This window comes from Lagopus muta, chromosome 13 (assembly GCF_023343835.1).
Source record: "Lagopus muta isolate bLagMut1 chromosome 13, bLagMut1 primary, whole genome shotgun sequence".
Classification (NCBI taxonomy): domain Eukaryota; kingdom Metazoa; phylum Chordata; class Aves; order Galliformes; family Phasianidae; genus Lagopus; species Lagopus muta.
This window is the reverse complement of record NC_064445.1, coordinates 12,418,441-12,442,741: the sequence shown is the minus strand read 5'-3', so window position 1 is coordinate 12,442,741 and position 24,301 is coordinate 12,418,441. Positions and strand designations below refer to the sequence as shown.

General features: G+C 43.2%; 1 protein-coding gene and 1 long non-coding RNA gene across 4 annotated transcripts in view; both read left to right on the top strand.

The window, feature by feature from the left end:
* Positions 1–7,685, top strand: part of LOC125699714 (uncharacterized) — a 97,393-nt gene extending 89,708 nt beyond the window's left edge. The window contains exons 3-4 of the long non-coding RNA XR_007379660.1: positions 3,038–3,207; positions 7,644–7,685. This is a non-coding gene — a long non-coding RNA (uncharacterized LOC125699714). The remainder of the gene's footprint in view (positions 1–3,037; positions 3,208–7,643) is intronic.
* Positions 7,686–19,140: 11,455 nt separating this feature from the next.
* The window catches only part of ZDHHC15 (zinc finger DHHC-type palmitoyltransferase 15), a 28,109-nt gene continuing 22,948 nt past the window's right edge, over positions 19,141–24,301 (top strand). The window contains exons 1-3 of one of the 3 annotated variants that reach the window (XM_048960029.1): positions 19,141–19,321; positions 22,101–22,127; positions 23,638–23,732. In XM_048960029.1, coding sequence (XP_048815986.1) covers positions 19,204–19,321; positions 22,101–22,127; positions 23,638–23,732 — 240 coding nt within the window. In that variant the 5' untranslated portion in view covers positions 19,141–19,203. Of the gene's footprint in view, positions 19,322–19,462; positions 22,128–23,637; positions 23,733–24,301 lie in introns of those variants that run through there. The other 2 variants (XM_048960031.1, XM_048960028.1) reach the window with 2 other exon arrangements.

Genomic DNA, 24,301 nt, shown 5'->3' with positions numbered 1-24,301 from the left:
GAAGTTTGTTTAAAGCAAGGTTTTCTGCAGGAAAGCCCGAGACAGTAACCTTAGGAGAATGAAATGTGAAACCCTCCTGGCAATTTAAATAGGGCCACAGTTGAAAAGCAGTGAGAACAGGTTCCCTTTGTACTTCTCTGAGCTACACTTGGCATCCCTTGGGGCAAACTGGGAGAGTTTCAGCCTCCCATGTCTACACAATCCTTCATTTTTCAGGAGCAAAGAGGCTTGTTACAGAAGAATGCTTTCTGTTCCTTGTAAGCCTAGAGTGGAAGGAGATCACTGATTAAAGCAGAGCTTTTGATTAAATGATGAGGCTACTTTCAGTGATTAAACACACACACAAAAAAGGTATTTTGGGGCCCACTTTCTGCAGAAGCTTGGGCTAAAATAGACATCTATTGAAGCACATGAGAAAGCAAGCAGCTCAATAGTCATTTGGAGATTGGGAAGGTGCATAGCATGGAAGGGGAAATAGCAATTTTGGGATTATGCTAGTATTCATCTGTAATTGGATCAGTGTTTATTTTTGTTTCTTGAGATGCTGTCACAGGCATGTATTGTATTTATCTTCGTAACACAAGACACACAATGCTCTGTCACTCATCATAGATAAAAGGCTTCAGTGTCCTTAGATAATTATGGAAGTTTTATTAGCTATGATGAGACAATGATAAAAGGTATCAGTGCTTTGATTTCATGTTAAAGATGCTGAGCCTGGTTTTTTGTTGCGGTTTGTTTTTTGGTAGTTTTTTTGTTCCATATTTTCCATTTCTTTGGACAGTATTTAAAGCTTGTTAATCTTTTACATCAGTCAAGCTACCCATTTCATAAAAGCTTTTGCCTACATTCCCAAGATGAGCTTCAGTAGCCATAACACTTACATTACATACATGCCAACTGCAGCAAAGTGATCTAGCAGCAGGCCAGGGCAGAAATCTCATATGCCTTAATCTTAGTGCTCCGTGCAGTCACAGCCAGTCTGTTTATGTGGGCCATGGATGCTCTGGTTTTGTGTATCTGCTTTGGTTTGCATGTGCGTTCCCAGGTCTGTGGAACTCCCATGAAAAAAGGGAAAGGTTGTTCTGTTAAAATCTGTTTCTATGTATTTCGCAGAGTTGCTATGCTTGCATTTTTTAGTGTTTACATGCTGCAGTCATGTAAAAAGCATAAGGTTATGGGGAAAAGGGCAGAGCTTGCTTCACATTATCATTGAAAGAAATAAAAATGCAGAGAAATGTCAGGAGATCTTGATGAACATGTTTCTGCGGGAACTGGAAAAGAGACCAAGCCACAAAGTTAAGAACCAGATCCAGATTCCATATCCTTCAGCCTCACCCCTACGGGGATGAAAAATTCAGAACTGAAATACCACAAGTTTGAACTCAGGTTTTTTTTTGTACTTCCTTTTCCATAGCCTGGTTACAGTGACAATCTCTGAACAAACGTTGGTATGAGCCATACCTGTACCTGATTGCTGTGTCTGAGCATAACAACAGCCTGCAAAATGGGACTGCATGCATGCAATTTCTTCCTAATTTTTTCCAGCATTTTAACACTGTGGTCCAATCTGGCAGTTCTGCTAAACGTTACTGAGCTGCCTACAAAAACACCGAGAGATGTTTCCTCCTTTTAAATGAGGTCTAAGAAAATCAGAACACTTGTTTCCACTCCAGCCCTTTTACTGATAAAAGGTAAATTACTGATTGAAAGAGATGGGTAAACATGTCAGCTTTTGGACTGAAACTTAAGGGTGTTTTATTTTGGAAAGTTAATTTGATTCCAAACCACTCCAACCACGAGATTATATCAGAAACTGCATTTAACTAAATCGTCCAAGCCCTTATCTTCTGCTATTTGATTTTCTGTTATGATTAATATTTGTCAGAAACTTGTAATAATCCCTTTAATTTCTAAATATTCCTTTATTATGTGTGAGCAAGTTATAACATACCTCTCTGGGCACTGCAGTATCTCCTTCTCTTTACCGTGTGTCAACACTGACGGTAAAACAAAATATTCTTCGTGTCAGTTTTGAAAGCCACTTTAATATTATTTATTGTAATTGAATTAAATCGGTTTTCAGTGGCAGTATGTCCTGCCTGTTTTGAGTTAGCAAGAATATGCACTGTACAATAGAATGTGCTTATGCCAGAAGCGTTTGTTTATGACACAACACCAGTTACCTGTTGTGATTTAAGCAGAGCGATTAAAACACAGATCTACGCTTCCTTGGCCTTCAGTATTACTGCATCTAAAACAGCAAAGTTGTCTCCACTGAGTGCTTAGAATTTCTGGGTCTTCTATCTGGGTCTTTCAAAAGCTTTAGTCGTTTAATTTATTATGTAATATACATTTTAATTTATTAATAATTTGTTGTGTAATATATATTTAATTTATTGTGTAAGACTGTACTAATTATCTTAAAGCTCAGAATGTCTCTTTCCAGTTCTCCCTCTTCTGGCAAAATTACCCTGATAAAATAGAGGTAGCACAATTCTTTGATGATGATGGAAAGAAAAAGCTACGTTTGTTATTGTAAAGGCTGCCGAGGTATAAAGGCTGAGGTAAAGAGTCACACAGAAGAATATACTTACATCAGCCTGCATCTAGCATTCCACCTTGCTGCTTTTTTCCTTGCTTCTTTTCCATACCGGTACCTGCTTGTCTCTCTGTATCTCTAAGTCACAAGTGTCATGTCACTGTTCTGCTGTCAAGTCAGCTACGATGAAAGATTGCTTAATTCCTGCAAAGAAAAAAGCAACTTTTGAACAGGTAAGATTGCACAGTTTAGGAAAATAGCCACAGTGAAGAAAATTTTGAGTAGAACTAAGTGGTGGTTGCCACACAAGTTCAGTTGCTTCAGCCGTGCTGAGTCACAGCATTGTAAGTGGCCTTCAGTGACTCAGTTATGTCTAAGTAAAATGAATCCCAGTTCATTTGGCACAGATCAGTTATTTTATTGACTAGGACTAGAAGTGTTACAGCCTTTGACAAAAAGTACTTGTGATATTCTTACTCTGTTCAAATTCTGCAGTGCCAAGACATCATCTTGCAGATAAGAGATCATAGATCCACAGAACGGTTAAAGCCCACCCACCTCCAACCCCTGCTGTGGACTGGCTGCCCCCACCAGGTCAGTCTGATGGTGGTCCCATCCAACCTGGCCTTGAGCATCTCCGGGATGGGGCATCCTCAGATGTTTAGGTACGTTTGACTCAATTCATGTAAAGCTATCTTCTCTTTTTTTTGTCTGGAATACAAAACTGTTAATATATCAAGCCAGGAGTAATTGAATTTGGAAGCATTTGGGTCCTGTATTTTGACAGGACTCCCTATAATATATGGAAACTCTACCGTGAAGAACAATTGACGTTTTTAAAGGCTTTTTTTTAGTGACGTATTTTTTTGTGTTCTATTCTGTTGAAATTGGCAGAGGAAATGCTCAGAAGGCGTGTCAGTTGGTTTCTGTGTTCTGAAGTTCCCTGAGACAGAAAGTTAGAGATGGAGGCTGTAGGTTCTGGTAGTGAGAAGACAACATTTAGGTTTGAGCCAATAACTAATTCTGTCCTGTGACACCAGAAAATGCTGTTTGGGAAAGGCTGGCACTTGACTGCTGAGCAGTATTCAACTATTGACCTTGACAGGAGAAGGAGAAATGATTTCAAACTAGAAGAGGGGAGATTTGGGTTGGATATAAGGAAGAAGTTTTTCACAATAAGGGTGGTGAGGCACTGGCACAGGTTGCCCAGAGAAGTGGTGGTGCCCCATCCCTGGAGACACTCAAAGTCAGGCACCTGATGGAGCTGTAGGTGTCCCTGTTCATTGCAGGGGAGTTGGACCGGATAGTTTTTAAGAGTCCCTTCAAACTCAAATGATTCTATGAATGTTTCCTGCCAGAAATGGTCCTTTTCTGACTGTTCTGCTGTGAGCTGGGTGTTGGCAGGAGGGGGCTGCTGCAGGGAAACGCTGCTGCAGGGAGAGAGGCAGGTTGTCTCTCATAGCTGCAGCCAAGAGAGAGGAGCACAATCCAGTTGATGGGGCACAGGAAGGGAAATGGCTAAAGGTGTCCGGAGAGTTAAATCATCGCAGCTGCCTTTTTCCAGCCGCTTTTGTTTTGCCTCTTCTGAATTCCGACACCTACACAATTCTCCGACTTTTAAAAACAAAGTTGGAGTTCCCGACATTGAACTCTGCAAACAAGTGTGTTCTCAATTAAGAGAAGAACTTCTGCCCCCCCTCGCTTGATACGAGCGCTTGGCTCAGATGTTCTGGCCTCTAGAGGAATCACACGAGCACATTTTTCAGAAGGTTTCCCCCTCCCAAAATCCCATCGAATGGCTGTTTCTTATAAACCAATGGAGATAATTTCATGGCTTTTCCCTTTCGTGGCCACCCACCTCTTCTTCCCAGCTAGCTTTGATACAAAAAGACAAATCCTTTCCCATTCACATCAAAAGCAGGAGGGTCGCTCTGTGTCACCTACCCCGGGATTTTAACTCAAGCTATTTGGAAAAAAAGCTGGAAAGAGCAGCTTGGTTTTAACTCAACCGCAGTGTGTGTCACCGAGAGTTTTTGGGGTCACTGACAGATCAGTTTCATAGACCAAACAGATAAATAGGCACAAATTATTCTTTATTACTATTGTTTATAATTTGTTCATGCCATAAGTGTGCTGAGTGCGCTGCAGAGGATACAGGCCCTTCCCCAGGGAACATGTGTCTAAGTTAGACATATGTTTTGTATATTTTCAATGTGTATTCAAGCACCTCCAGCGCTGGATATGCACTTTTAAAAACAAATTTAAAGTAATAACAATAACATGCTGAGTGATAACAACAGGCATGGGGGTGAGAGGAGGACGAGGGTTACAAAAATAAAGATCATGTGAATTGTTTTCTTTATGTCACACATGAGGCTTGGGATTTCTCTGTTTTTCTTTGAATGCTTTTGTCATTCCATTCTCTTTGGCGAGAAGAGATGACAGGCTTCAGAGGCTGAAGAATTGCTGCTGGAGTAAAGGAGCAGTGAGGCAGAGGGAAGGGGCTGGCCCTGCTGGTACCTGCAGCCCTGGGGCTGTTAGGGAGAGAAGCACTGCTGCTCACTAAGGGGCTGACTTAAGAAGAGGGAAGAAGAAAATCTGTCACAACTAACAGAATTTCCACCACCTCTGGTTTATGAGGTTGTCCCTAATACAAGGCTTAGCACTGATTTTCTTTAGATAAAATCTTGAAAGACCTTTCTTAATATTTATTCCAGCTGTCTCTAACGATAGTGGAAGTTTGTGAATTCAAGAACAAAAACAGAGTGAAATTCCCAGAACTCAGCACTTAGAGAATGAGGTCTGCGGTTAGTTTAGTGCTCGTTCTCATGTTATCTGTGTTTACCTGGTTCCACGTGTACCCAGGGCCTTTCACTTGAGCTAGTCAGTGAAGTCATCAGTGCCTGGAGCAATCACTGCCTGCGGTGGGTGTACTTGATGTTTTGGAGCCCCTAAAAAACTGCTTGATCTTTCTGCTCTGAATTGTTTGATTTTTATTACATCTGAACCTGAGCATCCTTTATGGTGCATCGTAGTGGAACTTCCCCATTGTTATTGTTTCCTCATCTATTTATTGGAAACTTGATGAAGGGAAACTGCAGTAGGCGTGCTGTGACGTGGGGACTTCAGATGATTGCACAGCAAATTCTTCAAGTACTACACAGCAAACAAACTTCTAAAACAAATTCAGCAAGAAACTTTAATTTGGTGCAGGGCAAAGAAGTTGACTTGTAGGAGTTGCTCCATCTTTGAGGCAGTGCTTCATAAAGCACAGGTCAAAGAATCAGAATCATTTGAGTTGGAAGGGAACATTAGAGGTCATCTAGTCCAACTCCTGAACAGGTGAACAGGTACATCCAACAGCTGGTAGTGCCTGAAAACTTCCTGTTCTAGGATGCACCCAAGGATTTGTAGTATCTTTCACCCCGTGTGCTGTATATGGCATCAAGAGGCTCTTAAGGACTGCCTGCAGACTGAGGGCATCAGTCTGGCACAGGCAGCTTCACACCACCCTCCTTCCTGCCAGTGGCAGTAGGGAAGGCCCAACACAAACATATGCTTGTGGTTGGATTTCCAGCTGCCCTGGCTGCTGGAGTAGCAATGGTTCTCTTTGGAAGAACCTAAAGTTACTTGGGCTTAGCAGGAGTCACTGCCCTTTTTGTTTTGTCTCAAGAAGCAGAGTGTAAACATACCACGCTTTTCAACCCTGAAAGCAGAGTAACAAATAGTTTGATTAACAAGAATATGTTCTCCTCACTGTTGTCCCTGCATCATACAGCAGCCCTGCAACAAGGTTTCCATTAGCATGAGTACCTTTTCAGCAGAGCTTCACATCCTGCATGCCCTTCTGCTCCAGCATTGCTCCAGCACTGCGTTGCCAGTGCCAAGCTCTGTGCCTGCCAGGAGATGTGGTCTATCCATGCTTTTTGTTTCCAATTAAGCCTTTTTCTTTCCTGGTAAGCATTTGAAAAATGTTGTGGCCTGTAGAGATAGAACAAATTTTGCATTTTTTCCACCGTGTGAGTAAGTTAGTTGTTCACAAAGCCAATTCCTTTTATCAGATGCTGTTTGTAAAAATATTTGTTATACATGCTGGAACTAATTTTTCAGCAGTTATTTACTTCATGTAGGGACTACAATAGGCTGGGTTTCATCAGATAACTTCTGCAGCTTATTAGATGTGAATTTACTAGCTGTGAACAGTTGAATAATACGAAGCTCACGGAAGAAACAAGCTGCACCATCACACGATACCAATCTTTCTAAATCAGCCCTGGCTAAAGTTCGTATTTCACAATCCTCTAAATAGCTTTCTTATGGATCACAGGATGAACATACACTGAGTGAGGCAACTGAGCTTATAATATCTTCAGTGTAAGGTGAACACTTTCTAACAGATCATGACATTATCAAACTGCTATTTGAAATTAGCTCCATATGCTGTAGCAAGTCTGTAAGATTTCACCCAGAATTTCATTTTCAAATGTTTTTCATTCAAGTTCACTGAGGGCAAATTGGAAACACTTGGGTATATCCCACTTATGGATCTGTTAAGACCCACTTAATTTTAACATGTGGATGTGCGGAGAGAGAGAAAAAGGAGAGGAGAATTGTAGGATGGGGTGAGCAGCAATAACTTTATCTTGTGATGTCTTTGGAGGAGCCGGGCAGTGTGTGTTTGCTCGTGATTGCACAAATGCAGCTGTGCAAATCCACGCTCTCCAGTCCACGACTTTTTGTGAAAGACGAGATTTTGGTTGCAGTGGGTGCGAGTCAGCCTTTGGCTGCAGTAGGGGTTAAGTGAAGGAGTGCAGGCTGTGCCACATGCGGGAGCCAGTTGGCAAAGGCCACCGGAGAAGAGCCAGCCTTGAAACGTGCTGGTTCTGTGCTGCTGCTGGCAGGGCTCTTGGCTGGGCTAAGCCTCCTTCCATAGTGGGGTTCTGCCCAGGAGGGCTTGGGAGCGGGAATCATTTGCTTACCCTTGTTTGGCTCTGCAAGATGGCATGCTGGTGGTGGTGTTTGGGGTGATTTCTGGGTAATCAGTGCATTACAGATTCTAATTCCTAATTCTGAATTCTAATGTATTTCCTCTCTTTCAAAGGGGCCTGTAAGGAGAAGATGTTGCATTGCGGAATTCGTGTTTCTTACTTCAGCAGCATGAGCTGGGTAAGGGCTCCAACTGCTTCAGCAGCTCCTGGCTGTGGAGAGGGGCATGTCTGTAAGCGCTTTGTCACACTGCATTTGGGATAATGGCATTGCTTCTGTGAACATCTTGCATTGCTTCTAGGAGCATACAAAACTGGGAGTTAGAAGCTATACTGCTGTCTTTTTGGCTACTTGTTCAAGATGTTAAAAATACTTTGTGAATTGTGATATTTAATTCAAACTAGTGTGTCATTTGGAATAACGTTTAAAGGGGAAAAAATGCACTTTCAGTGTTTGTTCAGTTTTGCATTTGCATATACCTGTAATTATTACATTATGTGCAGGTACAGTAAGTATTATTGGCATCAAGTGTCTTGGTACCATTCTGGTCCTATTAACTATACTATCAAGGGTGCTGGTAGTAGTTTTGTATGTTACCTGATTTCTCTAAAATTCTGGTTTTTTCATCACATTATTTTGAGCCATTTTTCTGTGCTAGACAAGATATCATTTTCCTAAGGGAGAAATATAGAAGAGAGCTGTTTTAGGGAAGCACCAGGAAATGCTATGCAACAGCTAGTGCAGTTCCGACAGCACATCAGCTGGCAGAAACAAGAATGTCAGGGGAGATGATTGCGTAGCTTATCCATGTCCATAAGTGTATGGTTTTCATTTTGAAAATGCTATTCATCTAAAATCCCAAATTCTCATACCCACAGCATGAGTGTTTCTGAGTTTTGCATCAGAGCCTGGAGTTAAACACACGTGTGCACCTTTACATCTGGTGCTTTTATGAATCATTTTGAGGAACTGTTACTAAGCAGCAGCAGCTATAGCGGGGCTCCATTTTATAAAGAGGAAGGGCTGTGTTACTCATTTTGTTTCCAAAAAATTCATTTGTTTTGCGTTCCCAGAAGGTACTTTTATTCTCCCAGAAAGGTCAAGCAGAAACATTGATGTAAGTCCTGTTTATGGCGATTTTGTTAGATTTCCAGCAATTGCAATGGAACATACTTATAACAAGCGTGTTTCTCTCTAGGGTGATACCATTAGTCAAAATATGCTTTCTCATATTTCCACTACATAAACACAAATACCTTTCAAGATTCAAACTTACTGGTCTTGAGGATTCCCACAGCCACATCTCATTAGTGGTTCAGAAGGCCACGCTAGCCATGGTTTCAATTTGGGATGAAAAGGTTTTGTTAGGAGAAATAACTTCAACCGAAGTAGAAGGTTGAAAAACAGGATAATATTCCTTGTGTGGGCTGTTGTCCCGAACAAAACAGCAACCCTGAGAAGTCTGATACTTGAAGCATACAACTCATGATTCAACGTGCTAAGGATCCAGCCAGGTTCATGTTTGCTGCTTTGGTCTCAGTGATGATATTGTGCCCCTTCCATCTCACAACCTTATGCTCAATGCACAAGTAACATATCTGTCATCCCTGATGCAGTGTGGCCACTGACTCTGTACATGGTTTTCATAGAATCATAGAATGGCCTGGGTTGAAAAGGACCACAATGATCATCCAGTTTCAACCCCCCGCTATGTGCAGGTCGCCAACCAGCAGCCCAGGCTGCCCAGAGCCACATCCAGCCTGGCCTTGAATGCCTGCAGGGATGGGGCATCCACAGCCTCCTTGGGCAGCCTGTGCCAGTGTGTCACTATCCTCTGTGTGAAAAACTTCCTCCCAATGTCTAACCTACATCTCCCCTGTCTCAGTTTAAAACCATTTCCCCTTGTCTTATCACTACCCACTATTTTAGAAGTATTCCTAAATATGTTGGCATCCTAGCAGAAAGAAGCAAGCTTCCCACTGATATCACAGGAACAGACTTGACAAATAAAACTCAAACTGCATTAGTGGGAAAGCCACAGACCAGAAGTTGTAATTAACATAGCCATGGTGATAAATGAGTTCTGTATTCCCACTTGCATTTAATTCCTTCATTCACAAGACTTCTGTTGAAATAATGTGACAGTGCTAATCTAGAGAGTGTCCAGATAGAAGCAAATACCAATTTAGATGGAATGAAATTTTAGATCTCAATGAAATAATCAACTGAGTATGAGCTAATTATTGAAAGGAACGCAACAGGCTCTTAGCCTCATGTGAAATCTCTGGAGAACTTGTCTACAGTGTATATCAGCTGTCTTCTTTCGTGCTCTTCTCAGGATGAATAGGGCTTGGTAGAGACACAAAAACTGTTTCTATAAGAATTTCAGAAATAGGACACCCTGAATGCTACTTTTAAACAAATCTCATTGATATGCAAGGCACAAAAGTGAATAAAACTTGGAAGTATAAAAATGAGTTTTCTTCCTGCTGCCACAGTGAAGTGCAGCTGTTTGAAATGCAGGCCCCCTTCTTGGGGTCTATCAGCAAATTCATTAACTATTTCTTAGCAGTGGTATTACTAACTGATCTTCATGTCCTAGGACCTAAGTGAGTTGAAACACCATTTCAGGATGAAGTTCCAAGGAATAGCACTAAGGGCGTTGTTATGTATCACTATGTTAAAAACACTAACTACAATCTAGCAGAAAAAAAAAGCTGGCAAAATACTGCCTACTTCAATCTGCCAATATTTATAAGTACTCCTGGGGCTCATCGGCATTGCAAGAGAAGAATGAATCTAGTGGTTATATTATGTTCCGAAATTTTGAGGCCAAAACTTGTTTTTCACACAGCATTTCAAGAAAATTATTTTGTTTTTCCCACAGATTATAATGGACAATTGACAATAAATCGTATTTTTCTCAGGGTCATCAGCTATAATTCATGACACCCATTCCATCCTCAGCAGACAGAATCTAGACTAGCTGGAACTTGCGTACAGCAAGAGAAATCTGGCGGGACGGTGGAAGGCAGGCTTAAGCACTACGCTTGTTTTTTGTACAGTGACGATTAAAGGTGACAATCGTAGGTCCTCTTTTCATATGAAATAGGTTTATTTGGAGATCAGTGACAGGGTGAACAGATTGTTCATCACTGCTGTCTCTGGGTGACTACCACAGGAAAATGATTCCCTGCGCGTATTGCGGTTACGTGCAGCGTGCCTCTCACTGCTGAGGTGGTGGAACATTGTGTAAGAAAGACAGTAAGGAATGACTTTTGAAAAGAGATTAAAGGGTTAAATAATTATAACTTGGATAAATGACAATTAAGGATGAAAAAGCCCTGTAGAAGTAATTGAAGCTCTGGAGATGGAGTCAAACTGTTCAGCATTTCCTGTGGGGCTACAGGTAGGAAACTGAGAAAAGGACTTGAGGTAAAATCAGGAATTTGATCCTATGTACAAAGTAATTCCAAGGTGCTTAATTCTAAAATGTGTGTTATCTTCTGTGTGTCTGCAGTGCCATTATATACAGCTCGTAGCTGGGCTAACAGAGGAAAAAATGTGGGTATGAACATTCATTGGCTATATCATGTTTCAGGAGTTACAATGGATGTATTAGTAGATGCTTTGGGATTTTTTCATTTATTTTCTGAGTTAAGAGTTAATACATTACTTGTAATACGAAGGCGCCACAAGTAGTTCCTAGGACCATTATACTTCTGTATACCTTGGATTTGTAGTTTTAGAGAGGCAAGCATTTAAGTAGACTTTTTTTCTTAAACAAACAAACAATTCCAGTGTCCTGGCAAGAGCTATATAGCTGATAACAAATAACAGACTTCCCAGGGTATTGTGGGATAATCTAATTAATTCTGTCTTCAAAGTGATTTCCAGACTGACACAGGTTCTGAAGTTGGAAAGAAATATCAGATGCCAATGAGACTGGAGCATCCTCCCAGAGGTGGGTGGGCATCAGTGGAGAAAAGAGTAGGAAAACGCACCAAGTCAGTAATTACAGCACTGGTTTTTAAGAAATACCTTAAAATGAAGCTCATTTTTCTTACAAAGCCTCTCTTGGCAGTTTGTGGAGGGGGTAGCAGTATGTTTGAGAGTTTCTACAGCACTGGCATTTATCATGTACTTGAATGCAGTGGAAGATGTGGGGCAGTTAGCTAGGGAAGTATGTACACTACTGCTCAAGAGAACTCTGTTTCAGGAAGAGCAAAACCTGATAAATCTTCCCAGCTCAGAAGGCTGAGGTTGTGTTTTACTTTCATGGGTTGAATACCAATTTGCTTCTGGGGTCACACCAGATCAGTTCTGTGCTATATCTAAGGGTTTATCAGTATGAAACCATTAAATAAAAAAAAAAAAAAAAGATAAAATAAGTAAGATAAAATTACATAAAAAGAAAAGATAAAATTCAATAAATAGAAAAGTGTTTACATTTTCCACGTGACTGGTTCAGTAGGCAAGAGATCATTGACTTGAATGTTGAAAATTTTTCCCTTTCAATTAATTTTGACTGACTGCTCCTTGAGCTGATTGGCCAGTTATCATTAATTTGTGCTCATCAGACTTGAAATCCTGGTTGTTGAGTTTCTGTTATCTTGATCCTGTGCTTTTCTTCAAGCATTGGCTGGTAAATAGAGTGTTTCTGATGACCTGCCACTGTGCTAACCTTCCATCAAGAGAGCACAGATATCCTCAGGCTGAAATGATTTCTGTTCTGCAAGGCCCATGAATAGTGTATTCAAGTCTATATCTTCGGTATGAACCAAAAGCACATTTGTGCTATTCTCCCTGTTTCCTTGAGATTTGTCCTTTTTAGCTGCCTTGGGGATAAAAGCAGTAATTTGAAATTTGCATCCATATTATCTGTTGCCTTCCCCATCCATATGCACTGTCTCCGAGAGCCCAGGGCAAAGATGCCATTATGCTCAGTCACCAACAAACCAGGTGCATTCGAGAGATCTAACAGAATGTTAATAAAAGGTCTGATGAGAAGGAAAAATAAACAAACCAACTATTGTGCCTCTAAGAATTCCTGCTACCAGGAAATTAAAACATTACACGTGGCACATGCTGCCTGCCTGTGCCTATGCTCAACGCTGCTGTTCAAGTCTGAAGTTGTGTCTGCCATGTACAAAGATCTGCAAAAAATCAATTTGTAAAATCTTTGTGAGCTTACACAAATGCTTTTCTGTGCATCTCTGAGAATATACACCTGATGAATCCCTATGGTTTCAAACAAAGCTCCAAGGAATGGCCTAATTGCCTATAACTCATTCTTAAAAGGTGGCACTGACCTAAGTTAAAAGGACTCCATTTTGCTGAAGCTTCACCATATCAGAGGACTCAAAATTCCACAATATACTGTCTTAAAAGATAAGGAAATAATTAATTGACTCCAAGTGGGCCTATCTGCTTTCAAAGTTCAGTAGTGAGAGGGAAAATAGATGATGGAGTTTGGCTGAAAAAATGCATAGATTAAAAAATACATTTATCACAGAATTATAATTATTTTAGAAGCCAGAAACTGGTATCTTGCTCCTGTACTTGCATGAGAACTGCATCGACATTAAGGATCAAAGATCAAAGCAGCCTTATTTCTGATGCTCCCATTTCTGTTGGCGTGTTCAAAGACAGTGCTGGGCTCCATATCTGTTCTTCTCTAAGTGCACTCTGAGGAAGGGCCCCCTCTGCAAGAGAAGAACTCCATCCATTGAGTTAGTTAGGTTAGTGGACTTAGCTACTGCCAGCTAACATAGTAAGGCAGTGTCCAGTGTCAAATGTCTGTGATAAAAGCATGGGGTTTGTTTGATAATTGTAGGGGGCTGGGGAAGAGGTTTGCTATTGGTATGCAGAATGAAATTTGGTTTTGCCCTTAAGAGGCATGGAATGATACCTATCAGCTTTCCAATTAAAATGATGCTACCTGGGGTGTAAAATAAAGAATTCAGAAAATACGAATTGTCATGCTTACAGTACTGTGATTTTTTGGTAATTTATTTATTATTTTTTTACCCAAAACTGTAGCATAAATGTATTTATTCAGATTTCTAATCTCTCCAGATTATCTGGAGACAGCAGCTGTGGGGAAAATATTTAGAACTGTTGGGCAAGGCTGCAAATGTGACAAAACATGATAATGATGTCTCATCCCCAGTGACCCATCTTGTGTGCTCAGCCGCGCAGGCATCCGCAGGTCCCTTCTCGTCCCTCTGGAGAAGCCCCGGGCGGACGATGCGCAGGTCGGCATTGTGTGGACTGCAGCTCCCTCTAATGGTACAAACTCTAATGGTAAAAGCTCTACAGATGGCCTATTGAGTTACAAGCAAGATGACTGCGTTTCTAAGGGCAGCACAGATTTTGCTGCAAATGGTCACTTCTTTACTTGGTGCTAATTAAAAGTTTTTTAATGTTCGAAACAGCTTTGCTTGCAATCTGGGCTGATAGACCCTGTTAATACTCCATATACCCTGCCTGTCTTTCCATATCAAGTTATGATTAAATGCTGAAGGGGGATGGGATGAATGGGAGATGTAAGAGGGCAGGATGCTGGTAGTGCAGAGAGCAGTGGCACAATGCAAAGGTGAGGCATGTGCCATACTGTGCAGAGGAAGCTGGGAAACCTGGCAGGGGAAGTCAACCCACTTTGGTTATAGTGTTATTGGTAGGATGGATAGTTGTCATAGACCAACAGAATGGTTGGAGTTGGATGGAACCTATAAAGGTCCTTTGGTCAAACCCCATGCAGTGAGCAGGGACACCTACAGCTCCATCAGGTGCTCAGAGCTCCATCCAGCCTGACCTTGAGTGTCTCCAGGGATGAGGCACCACCACCTCTCTGGGCAACCTGTACCAGTGCCCCACCACCCTGATTGTAAAAATAAAAATTAAAAAAATTAAAAAAAAATCTGTCCCAGAGTTGTACAGAGAGACCTGAAGCTGGGATGTATGACCTTGACTCTGTTCACTTCAGCAGAGTTTGCTGATTTACATTGAGAGAGTACTTTCTAGCAGTTTCCTCAATTTACTTTATTAACTGCAGGCTGTATCATAAAGCTTTACCTTATTATGTGGGTCAATGTATTGTATGCATACTGCCTCCTTTACTTCTATTAAATGCAGGAATCGCACTCCTGCAAATTCCTGCCAAAACTAACAGAAAATAGTTTTTCCTGGGATTTCCAGGAAGTGAGAGGTTGTTAATGTGTAAATCTTATGACACATGGTGAAGGGCTCCTACTGAATATGGCAAAAAATGCAGCTCTGATCGATTAGTGCCAATCAGTCCTCACTATACTTTCACTATCTCCCTCTGACTAACTGGAGAAATGGGAAAAAGAAGGGAATGCTTTTATAAAATGTGATTCTCTGAGAAGTCACCAGTAAAAATAACAGGAACTCTTTTGAAGTCTGGAGATGCTCAGTTGCATGTAATCTTTCTTTTAAAAGGTATTCCCTAATCCTGACTCTTTGGCCCGTTACTCCTTTGAACTTCCTGAGATGGCAGCAGGCAGATGGAGCAGCTGAGTTCTGGCCTGTTTGAGACAAACCGGGAAGGCTACCGAGAAACTCCAGCTACAGCAACCCCCTGCTGTCTGTCTGCGTGTGCTGTGTGGGCTGTGGGTCATGCTGCAGCACTACACACAGCAGTCCGGATGACAGCCAGGATATTAATTGTAACTACAGAGCTTGGTATGGCCTGGCTCTGGACCAACTGTTTGGATTGAGGTTTTTGGCTTTTTTTTTTGTCTGTAATCAGTGTTTTATTTCCATTTTTCTGAAAAATCGTATTCTAACTATTCTGCTGGGGCTGAGTTCTATGTTCTTACAGCCCAAATCTGATCAGACTGGATGCAGTGCTCATGGTAAGATCTATCTAGATACCTACAAGTACTCCATGTGGTAGTCCAAGATACAATCAAGGTAAGGATTGCTGCTGTGTTTTCCTACAGTAAGTGATAAAATGGGCAGCTTTGGGGCCCTCAAGCCTTCTTCAGATCCCCAGGAGAGGCGGCAATGCAGGACTCTCAGCAGGCACCTTTGGTTCACGGATTACCCAAGTTCTTGGATATCCCTATCATTGATAAGCAGAGGGTGATATACCTGGACATAAATATGTCCAACAATAAAAACAACCTCCTTTTACTACACACACAAACCAGGCTGAAAAAGTGAGATCTACACTAGGCTTGGCTTATTTTTATTTGTTACTGCTTTTTAAGCTATCTTTCCCCATATCTGCAGGGCTTACATATATTACAAGCTTATGCAAGATTTTGAAGTCAGAAGTGCTGAAAGTCACTTGACCAGCTTTGATTTTCTGGAGTTGAGAATCATTTTGAAATGCCTGCTGCAGTCTGTGCTCAATTTCATGTCCAGCACTGGGAATATAAACTGCATTTTTCAGTCATGATTTTCTAAAGGGCAAAACAATTAAGGATTTTCTACCATATGTAGTTTACTTAGAGCTTTTTCTCATACGAATGGCAGCATTTTGATGAAATTGGGAGGTGTGATCCTTTAGAATTTTCTGTGATAGGCAAATCATAAAAACTGGCATTTGTTTCCTGATCTTGTATGTTTTCCTAATGTATTTTAGGTTTGGAGTTTTTTGACCATTGGCAAAGCCAGTGCTGTTTGAGCTGGTATCAGTCTAATCTGGTCTGGTCTGGCCTTTGTAAGGCACATTTCCTGGTGCCTGCCGTGGCAGTGGCACTGCTGAGTCACCACCACAGCCTTTCTTTGAGCACCCAAAACAGTTATGGTTTTCTTTTTTGAGAAAAAGCCAGAAGTCATGAGACTTATTTGAATTGCCCTAAAGCTGCTATACTTACTTGTTTCATCTTCTTTACTCAGTGATTAGGTTTTGGCGTTGGTTTTCAATAGTCTAGTTATGCATGTGGGTGAAATCACAGCTTTTTGAGCTCTGAAGAAGTTCTTCCTTCTCTGCTTCAGGCTTGTGTGATGTGTGTTATCAGAAAACAGCTCCTGGTCAGAATGAATCCTTATAGAGATCACTTAGGATAATCCCATATTTTCTTAAGCCACTCTCTTAAGCTGAACTATTTGCAACTGCTTCAGTTGCTATGGAGCATAGTTATACTGGGCATCCAAAGAGGACTTTCTTTGCCTTATAAAATTGGCTGTAGCTCAACTTCACATTCAGTGTTTATGTGGAATAACATCTGTAGTGTTGATTTCTGAAAAGGGCTCAAGGTGCCTTATACCACTTACAGCTAAATCCAGCTGGCAATTTCAAGTGGGGAGCTACCTTTTGAACCACATGTGCAAAAAATACATTATAAGAATTGCCTGATTTGAAGGTCGCATGATTATTTTGTTTGAGAGAGCTTTATTTGGGAATTTCTTACCTCAGATGAGCTTGTGTTTATATGACTAAGTCTCCCCTGGAACCCAATGAAACAAAAGAATTTTGAAGACAATCCATGTGGATCTTAGAACACATAGGAAAAACTGGATGCTGAACAAAAAAAACAGTCTTAACTTTATTTACAGATGTATTATCTGAAAATGTCTGCTGCCTTTTACAGAGTTCCACTGCTATCTGTTGGAGAGGTTGCCTTCCTGCTCTATAAACAAACATGCATGAAAAATGTACCATGGATGTGCTGTGCTTCTGTCTTTCTGATCAGTAGTTCTGAAATTGTAGGAAGAAGGATTCTGCGTATCACCTCAGGTAGGGATTTAGCTCACAAAAACTTTTTAAATCTTACTTTTGTTAAAATATATGGCTGGTTAAAATCGTAGAATCATAGAATGGCCTGGGTTGAAAAGGACAAGAATTCCCATCCAGTTTCAACCCCCCTGCTATGTGCAGGGTCACCAACCACCAGACCAGTGGTGCCCAGAGCCACATCCAGCTGGGCCTTGAATGCCTGCAGGGATGGGGCATCCACATCCTCCTTGGGCAACCTGTTCCAGTGTGTCATCACCCCCGAGTGGAAAAACTTCCTCCCAATATCTAACCTAAACCTTCCCTTAGTTAAAAAAAAAAAAATGCTGGCTTCTCAACTCAGTGTGGTGTGGACAAGGAGGAGGCGAGGGGATATTCATATCTTCCAACTCAAAGTCCTCAGAACACAGAATTATAAAACCGTTTGAGTTGGAATGGATCCTTGAAGGCCATCAGTTCAACCCCACTCCGATGAGCAGGGACACCCACAGCTCCATCAGATGCTCAGAGCCCATCCAGCCTGACCTTGAGTGTCTAAGGGTGGGGCAACATCTCGTGTACGTGTCCTGATTCCCCTCCCAAGTGCCCTGGAAGAAGTTTCTCTTGCCACTGACTTTACTTAGGTCCTATACCTAAGTCTGTTGGATGTCTGAGATTTGGTGTTTAGCACTTCAGGCAGCTCAGACCAATGTACATTATGATCTCTCCAAATAGCTTTTGCTATAGTAGGGGCTTTCCAAAAGGCTGGTCCACACACTGAAAGCTTGGACACGTACTGTAAAGTTCAGGATTTGTACTAAAAGAGAAGTTTAGTAGTCTGCATTAGGTAAGGACAGTGGTCATAGAGACTGTGAGTGGGGTAGAGAAGGAGGTTAAGGTAGCTGTCACTTTGCTGCTTGAGAGGTTCAGGTTGGATGTTAGGAAAACCTTCTCAGAAAGAGTGGTGAGATAATGGAACAGGCTGCCCAGGGAGGTGGGGGAATCACCATCCCTGGAGGTGTTCAAGAAGCATGGAGGTGCGGCACTGAGGGACGTGGTCTAGTGCAGCCACAGGCACGGGCTTTTGGTTGGACTGGGTGATCTTAGTGGTCTTTCCAACCTTAATGATTCTATGAGTCTGTGATACTGGACAAATTAATTGACCAAATTGGAGGTTGTAGATCATCTCCATCTTAAAATATTGAAAAAACTCTTTGTAATCCTAGATGTGATCCAAGGATTTGTAGTTGATAATTAAACATGGATTTTGGAAGGAGAATGGAAAATTTAGTACTCATGCTTGAAAAGAGGGAAAATCTGGTGAGGGCAATACAGTATCAGCAAAAAGGCAGTCACAGAACAACTTCAGAAGGAAAAAGAGGTGGTTGGAAAGCATGGCAGATTACACCAGGGCTTTAGGTAGGGTACATTCTGTTAGATAAATCTCTCTTGGTAGAAAAACTAATTTCCTTAATGGGGGCAATATAATGAGTTTAATTAATTGAAGCATTAATTCAGAACACATTCTGAATACAGAAATGACGAGGCATCCTAAGGGAGTTAAGAGGTGGCTGTGCAGCAGGCCGGGGGAGGGAGCAGTGCTTTTGTTTTTCACATCCAACGCCAATGTCAGCGGGTTGCAGAGGGCACGCCGGCTCAGCTCCACGGGCGGGCCAGGCGCGGATATCGAGTCTGAGTGCCCGGAAAGGCTTGAATTAAGGCAAGAAAGTAGATACTGCGACTGGTACCGCGTGAGCGGGCCCCGCACGGTGGTGAGGAAGCTGTTCTGTGGAGACAGATCAGCCTGGGTCACACCCGCGGGCTCGTTCCAGAGGAGGCGCCGTCGCACCCCGCTCGGTGCCCGCTCCTGCCGGCAGGGGGCGCCATAGCGCCGCGCCGCGCCCAATCCCGCCCGCCCGCCGCCAGGCCGCTCAGCCGAGCTCCGAGCGTCGCCGCGCAGCCGGTGCCCGCTGCGGGCGGGCCGAGGATGGCCCTGTCGCGGGGGCTGCGCTGCTGCCAGCGGGCGTTCGCCTGGGTGCCCGTCCTCATCATCACCCTCGTCGTCCTCTGGTCCTACTACGCCTACGTCTGCGAGCTGTGCCTGAGTGAGGGGCGGGTCGTGAGAAGGGGGGAGGGGGGGAGCGCGGCCGCGCCGGGCCTCGGGCTCAGCCGCCCGGTGCCTCCGTGCAGGTGCCGCGGGCGCGGCGGGGCGGGGCGGGTCAGGTCAGCGCGGAGCACAGGCGAAACACTTGGCTTTTCTCCCCTTCTGCGTTCGCTTTGAGCCGCGCGGCGGCGGCAGCAGCAGCAGCAGCAGCAGGTGTGGGCGCCGGCCGCGCAGTGCAGCTCGGGCTGCGGGCACCGGGTGGAGAGCGAAGGGCGCCACGCTGCGGCCGGGGCGGCGGGCGGGAGAGGGAGGGGGGCGCCCCGCGGCCTCTGCCCGCCCCCGGCAGCCCGGCTGTGAGCAGCACGGGCGGCGCTCTGCCGGTCCGTCAGTCCGGTAAATGCGGGCGCCGGTTCCCGGAGCAACAGCGTGAGCTGTGATGTGTCGGCTTCCGGTGTGGCACGGCAGGCTCACACCGTTAGCCCTTATTGCTTTGGCAGCCCTATTGCTTCTTGGAGCGGGCTGAGCCGAAGAGCAGCTTCTGTGATCCGTCTCAGTGAGCGGTAGAGTGAGAGCCCCTAGTGTTCCGTGATAATTCTGTGGCATCTCTGCAATTGCTGGCCGTTTCTTTCCAAATCCACGTGGAATGGTTCCCCGGATGCCTGAAGGTACCCGGCAGCTCTGCAGCTGCTGGCCAGGCTGTGGGACAAACAAATCAGAAAAGCTGCTGGGCTGTTGAAAGACGCTCTGATTGCAGTGCCGTGGAAGTGCAGTAGTGCTTAACACTGCTTGACTCCGGGTCGCAGTGCAGCTAGTAGAAAAGGCTCTGCTGAATTAGATGGGATTTGGATTGGGATTGTGTTATTCTGCAGATACGCATTAGGCTGGCAGGAGCCCAGCGTGCGGCCTGGGGTCACATCTTGCAGCCGCTGCTCTGCCCTCACTTGTCTGCTTTTGCCTCGACATTCTCTCTCAGGCATTTCGTTTGCACGTGCAGATGTAATCTCTGCAGAAGTTAAAAAGAGTAAATGAAGCCTTTTAGGAATCAAACCTTGATTCTTGGCATGTGCAGGTACCTGACAACCAGTGCTCAGGACTTCCTTTCTGTCCAAGTTCTGAATACTGTCTGTTGCTGTTTTAGCAGTTGCAGGCATGCAAATAGTAGCCACGTGGTTTTAATTTTTGATCTTTATCTTTAGTTGTGCTGAGGGCTGGAAACAGTGTGGAGTGATGTATCTAAATGGGGACTATAAGAAAGCAGGGGGCAGACTCTTTAGCAGGGTCTCTTGTAATTGGACAAGGGGAAATGGTTTCAAACTAAAAGAAGGGAGATTTAGGCTGGATGTAAGAGTGAGTTTTTTTACAGTAAGAGCAGTGAGGCACTGGCACAGGTTGCCCAGGGAGGTGGTGGCGCGCCATCCCTGGAGGCACTCAAGGTCAGGCTGGACTGGGCTCTGAGCACCGGCTGGAGCTGTAGGTGTCCCTGCTCATTGCCAGGATGTTGGGCTGGTGGCCTTTAGGGCTCCCTTCCAACTCAAGTGATTCTATTATTCTTTGTCCTGAGGTAGCTCGCAGTACTGGGATTGGAACTTCAGCCACTGGTGTGGGCAACAGCTGACACTCCAGAGGGGAATGTGGTTCTGTGCCAGGTTGGTGGTTGCTGTACCAGTAAGAGCAAGAACTTGGGATAAAAGCTTGTATGCAGTCTTTGCTTTGGAGTTTGCTCTTTTCTTGAGCAAATTAGGAAGGCCGTGCAGCTATTACAACATGGATTGCAGGAGGGAACAAAGCAGTATTTATGAAAAGCTCATGTGCATTTCAGAGGTTAATTTGCAACAAGTGAAAGGAAATACTAAAGTTTTCTAGGCATCTTGATGATGCAGTACACAGCAAATGTTTTGTTTCTTCTTGTTTACGTTTTTATGTGTCAAACAGCTTGCAGATCAAAATTGTTTATTAGCACGTTTTTGAGAAAAGCTACTTTTGTTAGCTAAGGCTGTGATCCCCCATCACTTCCAGCTTGGCAAGGTCTGAGTGAAGGCTCAGCCCAGGAAGGTGCTGTCAGTTGCTGTTCAGCAAGGTGACCTTACCCTCCTTCTGTAAGGTCACTGTGGCCACCACAGCTGTATCTTTTCTGTTCAGTTTGGACAGTGACCCACTAGAAGGCCACTGGTGTTGGTAGGCTCTGTGCAGCACACATGGCTGCTTGCTCCAGGTACTTCTACTAGCAGAGACTGTCAGGATTGCAGCCAAGAGAGGAAGAGTTGTGAAATGTCTGTTAGTAGGGGTGATAGAAACAGTTGTGTCATTATAGGGCATCCATCTTTCCATCTCTGCTGACTGAACAGAGCCAAGGCAATTTCTCATTTTTATTTATGCTCATGCAGAACTGAGTGGAGCATGGTTTACTGTGAACGATCGAGGCTAGCAGGAAGCAGGCTGATAAGGGCACACCTGAAGGTGCAACTTGGGCAGGGGCTGGAAGAACCTGCTAATCTGATCAGCAGCAGGGCACCATATATGCAAAATTTATATCTATTTTATAACAAGGGAAAATACAGCAAAGGTAACAGTGATTGAAACATCTGATGTCATCTGTGAGTAAACAAAGAACTGTTAGGGATGCTTTCAGTGTGAGACTTTTCTTGTCTGCTCTGTTGAAATGGAACTGTTTGTTGTTGTTGTTTTTCTAAAACAAACATATTTAAAATTAGAAACATCATTTGGCACAAACATACCTGAGATTCCTATTCGCTCTGAAAGCATGTTTTTTTCTTTTTCAGTTACTCTCAGCAACCCTGCAGAAAAAGGTATGCACGTTTTATTTATAGTTCAGTCTTTGTGTAAAAAACAAATAAACAAACAAAACAACAAACCAGAGCACCCAGCAATGGTTCTCAAGCTTAACATGCTTTTGTAGCGTTCCGTGCCTGTAGTTGCACATCGTTGTGCTGTAACTTTGGGATGCAGTGGGAGATGCCCCTGTTCAGTCTCAGTGTACAAACAACAACATGAAAAGGCTGCAAGCCCTTTCACTCTTTCTTGTTTTCACTTGAGAGATGTCCCAGTACTTGAACCAGTTACAGAGGAGCTGTGGAAAGCATGGTGTTGATGATCATCCAGCAGAAAGTAGTCATTGCCAGGTATAGTTGCACATCTCCAGGCCAGCTTCCTGTGACAGGCGCTGTGCTGCTTGATCAACACCACTGAACGGTTGCAAGATTTCTCTCCTTAAATATTGATTTAAATCAACTGAGCTCCATCTGTGTGTGGGATGAGGATTGCATCTCAGAATGATGAGCTGTCGTTGATTCGTGTGATCAGTTCCACATCCCGGCACGTCACTCTGAGAAACTCTCAAAGCTGTGTTTGGCCTTTGTATACCAATTGCATTTTCAGTCAGTCTGTGTAGTTGGAAGTGCTTGCATGTAGACTTATCTTTTTACATGCAGTAGTTCAATCTTAATTTGCTAGAGTTTGAAGATTAAGTGAAGCAGATAAAATGGAGATGATGTGATTATATAGCATGTTTAAATAAAACTGTCTTCTAACTGATGTGTTTTAGTCAGAAATAATTGAACAGTTTGTGTAGCTCAAGGATTGCTCTGCTTTGACTTTCTGCAGCACCCTACGCCTCGGGAATCCAAAGGCTTTGCAGTCAAGTTTGTATATTAAAATAAGATTGCTCGGAGTCATGCTGGGGTCCACATTTCATCCAGCAGCTTACTGTGCTTTCTCAGTAATCACAAGATAACTCCTCCTTACTTTGAGGGATGCTTTCCTGTTTTGTTTTATTGTATCAACTGTGGCAAATTTAAAAGACGTTGAATAAGAGATCTGATTTTTCTGATGATGAAAAACTCTGCTAGAGTTCTTTTCAAATGTCCTAAGTGGTGAAAAATACATCACATGGGTGAGCATTGCACTACAGTAAAAGTACTGTGGTTGGAAGAGTGTTCCATGCAGCCGAACCCCAGACCTGGAGATTCTGTGCTGCTCAGCAGCAGCCAGGTCTGCTGTGCCCTGTGGGGTGATCTCCCATAGCTGTCTTCCTCCTCATTCCTACAAATGGCTTGGGTGAAGATGGGGAAGTGTGCGTGTGGGTAATTCCTAACTACGGCTGCAGCTCCCTGAAATTCTGCTGTCCTCCTGGCCGTAAGGTTTAGCTGTGTTCTAATACTGGCTGCTAGTAGAAATCTTCCTTTTTTCCCCATTTTTATGTAACTGTTGTGAAAGATTGGAATTATGCCCATCATAAGCAAAACTTTTGCGAAGTCACTGTTCTGCTCTTGTTTTTTTGTTTTTTGTTTTTTGTTTTAGTGGCCTATCTTATAATATTCCATATTCTCTTTGTGCTCTTTGTGTGGACATACTGGAAGTCTATTTTTACTCTCCCGGTTCAGCCAGGCAAAAAGGTAAGAATCCCAGCACTTCCTGTTCATTGCAGAGTGAAAGCAGGGTGCTAAAGAAAACTCAAAAATCCTTCAGTCAAATTGATCTGCACAACTGATTGGTTTTGCTGAGGAGATGGAAAGGCACCTAAAGCGACCTGAAGACTGAGTCCTTTACTGTTCTGAGAATTCTTTGACAACCCACAGAGCATGATTTAAATCAGACATGGTTGTTACTGTGTCTGTTCTATTACTGCTCTGTTACTAGAGCAGTAGAATAGGGTGATGTTTGTGTGGCACTTCCAATATACGTTGCCATAATCCCATCCCAATCACAAGAATATAATTTCAGTGTTAGCAATAGAAAACTGTAGGTGGGACGGGTTCTTGCTCATAAGGAGAGTGCTTAGGATGTTCTTTTCACTGTTATTAAAGTTATTCATGAAAAAAGGTAGTCTGAAGCAGCAGCAGTGGCAGCAGTTCCAAATGTGTTGTTTTGTGATCTTAATTTCACTTCTGCAATTCTTTTGGATGCATTGCGCAGTGTGCTGCCTGTCTGTCCATCCCTTATTTCTCACACCTTTTCCCATTAG